Raw genomic sequence first — 9,721 nt, 5'->3', positions numbered from 1 at the left:
CACCCTTGTCCCTTCCTTAGACTGTGCACCCTGCCTGGTTCGGGGCTCCCGGGGCTGGGGCTGCCCAGCCAGAATGGGTTCACTGAGTGGCACGTGGGTGACCGCAGCCCCAACGCAGCCGCATCTGAGGCGACTGAGCGGCTGGCTGCGGCAGCGGCACGGAGAGCGGAAGCGGGGCTGCTGCGGCGCCATTGCGCAGCTGATCAGCGGCTGGCTGCGAGGGCGGTGCCAGCGGCTCCCTCTCCGGTATCACCCGAGGGCAGGGAGCGGCGCTCGGGCTACGCGGCTTCACGCCCCATGCCGCGGCGGAACCCGAGTGCCTGAGGCGTTGGGGCAGCCCGGACGTCGGGGGAAGGGGATCGGCAGCGCACCGCGTCGTGGCCGGCCGGAACCTCTTTCCCTCTACTGCCGAGCCCGGCCGCTGCCGCTGCAAGTGCAGAGCGCCGCTGAGGGGCTCCCTGCGCGCAGCATGCTGCCCTACACGGTGAACATCCGGCTGTCGGCCCGGACCCTCACGGGGGCCCTGAGTGCGCAGAATAAGGGGGCGGTAGACTGGTGAGTGTGGGGCCCAGCGGGCGTATGCAGGGCCCGGGGCTGCGAGGGACAAAGGTTCCTGCCTAGGGAAGAGGGGGCCTGGCGGACCCAGTGGCCGTGTGTGTCCTGGATCAGAGGCTGTTATTGTATCACTAGGGACGTATTGTATCTCATGGGACCCCAAAGTGGGGGTGCGGGGCGGGAGGCAGCCCTGCCCTGCCCTGCCCTGCCCTGGTGGGTCGGCAGGACTAGCCTTTCGGGGAGAGGAAGGGCTGGGGCAGCGAACTGTGGTGTCTCTTCTGCTTCAGCCTTTCAAAGGCAGCTGTCAGTGAAGGGCTGCTCCTAGGCCCCTTTCTCTGTCACTGGTCTTGCTGTTATACTCCTGTCTCAGAGTGTGGCATTGACTGCCTCAGACACTGAAAAGGTGTTTTGGTTTTTTTTTTTTTGTCCGTTTCAAATCCGGCGCTCTTTTTCTTTGACTTTTGGTCTATGCTAAGGTTTTTGAGCCTTTGCATTCTATATGGGGCACTAGGGTTGTTTTTTCAGTTTCTTTTTGCACTCAGGGGGATTAGGGAAAGATAAGTGTCAGAGAGGTAGCCAAGTTAGTCTGTATCTTCAGCGCATCTGATGAAGCGGGTCTTTGCCCACAAAAGCTTGTGCTACAAATTATCTGTTAGTCTGTAAAGTGCCACAGGACTTCTTGTTGTTAGGGAAAGGTAAGTAAAGTTGTTGGACTTTTATATTGCGGAACTGAGTTTGGAGGAGTTGATCAGTTTCACTTGTTGTAGAGAAACTATCATAAACATGCTCTTGACAAATTCAGTTTTGTGAAATTTCTGTGCCTGAATGACTGTTCTTGGTTTTGTATGATTACATATTTATATTATGGTAGGGTCAAGAGCAGTAGTTCTCAACCTTTTTTGGCTCAGGGCCACTTTGTAAATGGTTATGGCCTATTGTGACCTAATAAATAATCTGGAGATGGAGGGCCTCTAGTAAGTTTGGTTCTGTTCTCCTGGACATTTAGCCCACGGTAGCTCCTGTGCAGGGCTTGCTGGGCTTGGCTTTCTGCTTCAGGCATCAGAACCTCCTCTGCTGGTCCTCCGGGCAAGCCACATATTGTGTGTATTTTGATAAACAAATGGTAGAAACCTTCTGTAATCCATTGTAGCTATGATATACTTATTTACCTGTGATAGGGCAGGTACATATATATATTGCTTTTTACGTTCAAAGTCCTGTATGCTTTCCAGCTAATCCAAACAATTGCTTTGTCAGGGAGGTTTAAAGTGTACCCGTTTTGTGGTTGGTGAAACCCAGACAGACTAAAAGCAGACCCCGGAATTTCAGTCCTATGCTTAAACACCTGAACCAGTTTTCTCTCTGAAGACTTTTGTTTCCATATTTGACAAGTCAAGACAGCACTTTCCCTTCCACTAACTCCCTTGATATTTGTTCAGAGCAGTGAACATTATCTGGGGTTCTGTGCTTGGTTTCCTTTTTGATTTCTTGCTTTAACTCCATCCCAGTCCTGTTGTCATTTGTGTCCTACCATTTATCTGAGCCTCGTATTTTTGTGGCCTTTCTCCTCTGCAGCAATGTCAGACTCTCCCCTGACATCAAAAGGGGCTGAAACTTTTTTAACTGCAGGTTGAACCTCTCCATTCTGGCACCTTGCGACCTGACTGGTCCCAAACCAGACAATTTGCCAAACCACGGGAGGTCAATATTGTCTAGTAGCATTACCCCAACACTTAGACTGTGTACTGGGCTCTTAGAAGAGGTTTGGGGTAAAGTACAACTAAATAACATCACAGAACACTGACAGCCAGGACTGGAGGCTGTAAACAAACTGTATGGCACCACCAGAAACTTGGTCATACCAATGTTAAGGGTACATTCAGCTAATTAAAATTATTCTGGATAAGATGTTGTTGAACTAGAGAATGTTGGATTAGAGAGGTCCAACCTGTGCTACTGAAGTCACTTGAAATATACTCTTTTTCTTCTCCCTGCCCCACAAAACAACCACTGTACCTTCCAAAAGTATGCCTTATGTTGTATGTTATAAAAGAACATGCCATTTGTGGCAATGCTGGTGGTTGGTTTAAACTTTGTAAGGTTTAAACAGCTTGTAGCATTTAAACAGTCTCTTACATATACTATCAAAAGAAAAAAACAGTAAAGTAGCACTTTAAAGACTAACAAAATAATTTATTAGGTGAGCTTTTGTGGGACAGACCCACTTCTTCAGACCATAGCCATACCAGAACAGACTCAATATTTCAGGCATAGAGAACCAAAAATAGTAATCAAGTTGGACAAATCAGAAAAAAAAAATGATCTAGGTGAGCAAATCAGAGAGTAGCGGGAAGGTGGGGGGGGGTCAAGAATTAGATTAAGCCAAGTATGCAGAAGAGCCCCTATAATGACCTAGAAAATTTGCATCTGGGTTCAAACCATGTGTTAATGTGTCAAATTTGAATATACATTAGCCTTTCATTGAAAAATGACTCCCTCTAGAGTGCTGGAATTGAGTAATTTTAATGTTTCCAGAATTAACTTTGTTGGGTGGTTTTTACTGTTTGTATTTGTTTCTGGTATCATTCCTGCAACATACTTGATCTGGTACAGGCTATAAGGCACTTTTCTTTCCTCCAAATTATTTTAATTTAAAAAATGATAAAACAGGCATAGAATATAAGGGAGAAGGAAATGACAAACAGCTCTTGTTGGCCCCCTCTACATAATAAACACAATGTTTTAATGATACAATGATTTTTTTTAAAGCTTACGATATAGTGGCAAGCACAAATATACAAGCATTCTGCTGAGTTTCTTTTATTACTAATTATGTACACTTATTGATGGTCTTCACTTTCCTTGTTTGAGAGTAACATTGTTGTTTTTCCAGGGGTTGGCAAGGTCTGATTGCATATGGGTGTCAGTCCCTGGTGTTAGTGATTGATTCCAACACTGCCCAGACCGTACAAGTTTTGGAAAGGCACAAAACTAATGTTGTAAAGGTGAGTTTGTCTCTTTCAGGTTGATTCATGTGATTCTTTTAGGTTTGGTTTTCTAAATTTGACTGTAAATAACTACCATTGTATTTAATTTGACTTTCACATCAAATTGAGTACATGGCATTGATTTTTAATAAATAAAATGACCCGTTTAGCTAAGATGCTATCATATGTTTTGAAAGTGAACAGGCATTTATGGGACCTTATATTTTCAGATGTACTGTAGTGAGAAACATCTGTAGATGTGTTCATGATTTAGATATGACCAAAATGGGCTGCAGTGCAGGAGACATCCTCTGGTCTTGCAAATTTCCTTGCTCAGGACTGGTCAGGTCAGCTGGGTGCTGGACCAGGGAGGTCCAACCTGCATTAGTGAATGATTGGTGTCTTTCATGGCAGAGGGCTCTGTGGTGGACAGCTAGATTTCATGGTTGGTTACACTGAATCTGTTTTAACCAGATACTGCAGCAATGAATACATAACAAATTTATAGATTCCAGGGCCTCAAAGGATCATTGTGATTATATTAGAGGACGGACTTACAGAGATCTTACAATGTCCCCAGAATAATTCCTACAGAAGATCTTTTAGATATAAATCAGAATGGAGGATTAAATTCATGTTCTCCCCCATCCCCCTAAAAAGAATGAATAAGGATTTTTTGAGGGACAGAGTAAAGTTCAGTTTCCCAGTCTTTGCCCTATTAACCAAATGCAGGGAGGTTTTTGGACTGCAGCACAGCTCTTCCTTGGCTTATATTCTAGCCTATGGACTGGAATGGTGGCTATACCTCTTCTGCAGTTCTTGTATGAAGATTGGGCCATTGGTACAGTATTAGATAATGATCTGTTTTGCCCCTGTAGATGGGCATATTTATGAGTGTAATGCAAAATGCCTTTGGATCTTCAACAGAGGGCATCTTTTTGCACACAAGATGTGATGGGAAACTGTTTAATCTTGCAAGGCTGAAAGCTAAATCTAAGGTGTGGGAAGTCCTCATCAGAGAGATGCTGTTCGCAGAGGACGCTGCTGTAGTGTCACACACACAAGACCAGCTTCAGAAACTGCTGGATCAGTTCTCCAAAGCATGCAAGGACTTCGGGCTTTCCATCAGCCTAAAGAAGACAAACAGACTTGGTCAGGACGTTGCCGAACCTCCATCAATCAGCATTGACAACTATACGTTAGAGGTCATCCACGAGTTCGTTTGCCTCAGGTCCACCATCACTGACACCCTGTCATTGGAGACTGAGCTAAATAGGAGGATCGGAAAAGCAACCACAACTCTGTCCAGACTCAGCGAGAGAGTGTGGAATAACATCAAGTTGTACATCCACACCAAAATGCAAGTCTACAGAGCCTGCGTCCTCAGCACCCTCCTTTATGGCAGCGAGTCTTGGACCCTGTATGCCCGCCAGGAAAAGAGGCTGAACGTCTTCCACTTGCGCTGCCTCAGGCACATCCTTGGAATGTCATGGAACGACAGAGTGCCCAACACCGCTGTCCTTGAGCAAGCTGGAATCCCAACCATGCACACCCTCCTCAGGCAGCGGCAGCTCTGCTGGCTTGGCCACGTCCACAGGATGAATGATGGAAGGATCCCAAAAGACAATCCTGTATGGCGAGCTAACCTCTGGCAAAAGACCTCCCGGACACCCCCAGTTGCGCTACAAATATGTCTGCAAGAGGGACCTCAGGGAGGTAGACATCAAGCTGGACAGCTGGGAGGAGCTGGCAGACTATCGCAGCAGATGGAGGCAGGGGTTACACAAGGGCCTTCAGAAGGGTGAGATGAGGATCAGACAGGTAGCAGAGGAGAAGCGAGCCCAGAGAAAGCACAGTAAGGACCTGCCAGACACCCATTACACGTGCAACAGATGCAGCAAGGACTGTCACTCTTGTGTGGGCCTTCACAGTCACAGTCGATGCTGCAAATGATGATTCCAAATGGAACTATGAAGGGCGTGATCCATAGTCTATGTAGACTGAAGGATGCCTACTACTATTGCTTATGCAAAATATCATCTTGCAGTATTCAAGAGGTTGATTTATACTGGATCCTCTGCATGAGGAAATATATTGACCTCAGTAAATCTGAGTTACAATCTGTCAAGATATTATAGATGGTTGAAACTTTGTGTGTGTGTAGAAATAGATAACTTTATAAGAATACTGGTTTTTTGGGGCGGGGGAAGGGGACAGCAATCTAACATATTGTGATATTAATATATTTCTTCAAATACTATGCTTTGTGTTTTTTTTTCTGTGTTGTATTTTTTAATGGTGTACAATTAAACCTGTCTGTGTTGCTACAGAAGCATTGGTAGCTACTGTATTGTTAAGATTTGCATCTGAACCAGGAAAAGAATCCTTTTAGTCACATTTTAGTGACTGAATTTAGTCTCCAGATTTAGAGCATTAATATGCCAGATACCAACTGAAGTGTGTACCTAATTTTAGACCCATTGTTTTCTGATTCTGCCTACTCTGAATGTCTGACTTGCCCATTGATTTGAACAGTTAGATTTTTGTTTCTGTTATTGAGTAATTTTCAAATGCCAACATTTGGAACAGCTGTATAAGTTACGTACCATGTTGTATCTCCATATAAGACAACAGATTTCTCTGCCATGAACTTCTTAATTAAAACTTTTCTGTTTTATTGCATGTGTGGAGATTGCCAAAGAAATAGGTGGCCAAAATTTGAACAATACATTATATTAGTCTGGTAGATAGTGGATAGAGCAGTAAGTTATGTAAACGCATTGAAGCAGGTGACAAATAACCATACAAATAGTCAATGTCATAACTGAATATGATATTTAGGTATTACTTATGGTGGATAGAGATAGTCTTGCAGTTGGTCACAAAGTGAAAATGGAGGCTGAAGAGAAAGGGAGCAAAAATATACCTAGTGGTCAAGCCACAAGGATATTTTAGGGACCTGTATATTAAGTACATTAAAATACTTTTTAATTCCTTTACTCTCTTAAGGCAAGATACTGTAAAAGAAAATACACCAAGTAATTCTTTATAGTTTTCAAACATATTATATAATCTGTCATTATGATGAATAACATCCACTTTTTGTGAGCCGATTGTCGTCTTAGTCTCTTCCACCCCAATACGTGCTAGTATGTCCTCAGGCCTGGCCATGAGCTGTAGGTAAATGCCAATACCTAAAATAGTATCAAAATAGCAAATTAAACATATAAGCTGGGTCTACACTTGCCCCCAACTTTGAAGGGGGCATGTCAATCAGGGTGATGGGAGATTACTAATGAAGTGCTGTGGTGAATATGCAGCACTTCATTAGGCAAATTCCCTCCCCTGCACCCCTGGGGCAACTTCGAAGTGTCAAACTTTGAAGTGCTGGCATGTGTGTAGCTGTGGGCACTTTGAAGTGCCAGTGCTCCTTCCCAGTGCCTTTACTTCTCCAGATTTTGGGAAGTAAAGGCACTTGCAAGTAGGGCAGGCTCTTCAAATGCCCACGGCTACATGCATGCCGGCACTTCGACGTTTAACACTTTGAAGTTGCCGCGGGGGAGAATTTGCCTAATGAAGCGTTGCATATTCACTGCAGCGCTTCATTATTAATCTTCCATCACCCTAATTAACATGCCCTGTTTGAAGTTGGGGGCAAGTATAGGCAAGCCCATAGTGGAACAGGCCAGCAGCAATATTAATAACTTAACTTAATAAATTATAACAGATTCAACTCTGCTGCTTCATAATCACAGCATTGAAACTGTTTCTGGATAGCTATATTTTGCCAGTTAATTTTATGACACTGTGCTATTTCAACAGGAAGCTAAACGTTAAAGTTCCTTCAGTTTTTTTTATTTAATTTATTAGATGATTTTTCAAAACCACCCTCTCATTTATTAACTAGAACAGACTCCAGGAAAATGACTAATTTATGAGGAAAAACAGTGAAATGGAATTCTTTTCTTTTCTGTTTTGAAGATCAGTGGGCGTCATATAAGAAATGATTACGCTGGCCAAAATATTTCCACACTTCTCTAGAACTATCAATAAATAACTTCCTGCAGTTCCTGAGCTTAATATTTAAGAAATAACATGGACAGGCTCCATATACAAAGAATTTTCACATAAAAACTTGTTTACATTTGATACTGGACTGCCTACCCAAGTGGTTAACGCTATTAAAAGCCAAGAAGTAATCAGCTAAGCATTTCAGCATACCATCTGCAGTCTAGTCAACATATTCTCCTTTTAACCTAAAGCTCCTCTATTTTTTGCACACATCTCTATCTTTATCTTAAACTATTAAGGAGTATTCTTAAAGTCCCTCTATGTTCACTCTTTATACATACTTTTTGGTTCTTTTGAGCAATATAGATTTTGTGTGGCGTTCATAATATTATTTGTAGCGTTGTCTATATTGATGTGTAATGCCAGGTATTTGTACTATTTGGAGAAACGTGTCATGGGTGGTCTTCGTAGCTAGTGATACTTCTAAAGTTCATGTGGCTTTTATATAATAATTACAGGTTTGAAATCTGTGTCTGTATGTATTCACATATTAATGATCATAATCAAACATACTCTTTAGTTGTGCTAGTGAGTGTGAGATGTGCAGGCTGTGGGTGGTAGACAGAAATAACTAATGTTGCAAAAATCTTGTACCTCCCTTTCCCCGGTTTAACTCCGTGTTCTGGAAGAACTAAGATAATGGGAGCAGGGATGTAGCAGTCAAGTTACAGGGAATGGTTGAGGAAGTCATGAGAGGGTTTTGGCTGAAGGGAAATGGGGGTGTGGCTGGGAATTTGAGCTGCTGTTTTGATGCATCCTGGGAGATGAAGCCAGAGTGTCAAGGAGCCCTCCATGTGCCAACGTCTTTGTACAAAAGCACTGGACTCTCTCACACTTACACTTTCTTCTTGGTCATCCAGATAGCTGTATGCCTAGGTTTAAACATCACCATTTTTTTCTCCCAAAGATTGGTGAACCTTTCTTCTTCCTTAGATCTGCTTTGCTCCCACTCTAGTGCTTGCTTCCATAAACTTGCTGCTCAATCTTCCAGGTAGTGAAGTTAGCCATACTGAATATGCCTAGTGAAAATAAATGACTTCGGCTTTAGGAAGCAAAGACTTTGTGGGTTCCCCCATTTTAAAAATATATATATATGCACACAGGTGTACTTGCAATTTTGTGACCTCTTTGAACAGTTAACCAGATGAAATTCTAGAAGTGAAATTTGGTCTGGAGTGGACCTTCTTGAAAATTTGCCTTTTGGTTGTTCTGGTGAAATTTGATTTGACAGGCTTGGAACCTCTTGAAAATTGTTGACTGCAATATCCTCTTATTTAACCTATGATCCTTGAGCAAGATCCTGGAAACTGTCTGGTGTGCTCTGAGGGATAGAGAATATGTGTCAGTGTTGCCCTAATAATAAGGGCTTTTGGTTACATACATGTCTGCTTCATGGTAGCTTTGTTTTATCACCTGCCACCTGTGGCCCCCATGGACCATTATGGCCTGGTGATCAATTGACAGTTGTAAGCAGTGGCCCTTTCTTCAAAATACTCCCTAAGCTAAGGGGTCTACAGAGAAAGGAGCCATAAAGTTTTGTGAGCCACCTATGATACTTCACTGAGGGAATCCCTAGGAAGCCAGTTATGCTAGCTTTAAGGCTTCTTTTCCCACCAGTGCAACCTTGGGGGCCAGAGTGTATACCATAAAGCTTATTATGGTTCATCACTTCTTCCTTAGGAAAACATACAGGTACAAGGAGTCTGTTTTCTCCCCTTGGTGAGGGGACCTGAGGCCCAGCTCTGGTTCAGAGGGTTACAGTAGGACAGTACAGCTTAGGAAGCCTTTCAGGAAAGGTGACGTCTCTGTTAAATCTTTGAAGACACAGTTGTGTTCCAGTGAAGTACAGTCCATGTGGTACAGATGATTAAATTACATACACAGATTGTCATCTTCTTGCAAACCAGGAGGGCTTTGAACTCCTGAGTAAGAGAGAGGTTTATGCGTGACTGCTGACCATTTTTAAAATTTATATTTTTATCAGATAAAAACTTTAAATGATATATTGACCATTATGCAATTAGTGAAAAAATTATTTAAAAAAACCCCTTATTTTCTGTCTTGTTAACATTTTAGGAAAACGTGCATTATATTAGCTAGAATGTTTG

At 42.9% G+C, this 9,721-nt stretch overlaps 1 protein-coding gene across 3 annotated transcripts in view; it reads left to right on the top strand.

Annotated features, from left to right (window-relative positions):
- Positions 1–318: 318 nt before the first annotated feature.
- WDR11 (WD repeat domain 11) overlaps positions 319–9,721 on the top strand; it is a 71,707-nt gene continuing 62,304 nt past the window's right edge. For all 3 annotated transcript variants that reach the window (XM_075000530.1, XM_075000529.1, XM_075000528.1), the window contains exons 1-2: positions 319–555; positions 3,449–3,560. In XM_075000530.1, the coding sequence (XP_074856631.1) occupies positions 470–555; positions 3,449–3,560 (198 nt within the window). In that variant the 5' untranslated portion in view covers positions 319–469. The remainder of the gene's footprint in view (positions 556–3,448; positions 3,561–9,721) is intronic.

The sequence above is a fragment of the Carettochelys insculpta genome, chromosome 7, assembly GCF_033958435.1.
Source record: "Carettochelys insculpta isolate YL-2023 chromosome 7, ASM3395843v1, whole genome shotgun sequence".
Classification (NCBI taxonomy): Eukaryota; Metazoa; Chordata; order Testudines; family Carettochelyidae; genus Carettochelys; species Carettochelys insculpta.
The sequence above is the reverse complement of the archived record's forward strand: the minus strand, read 5'-3'. Positions and strand labels throughout refer to the sequence as shown.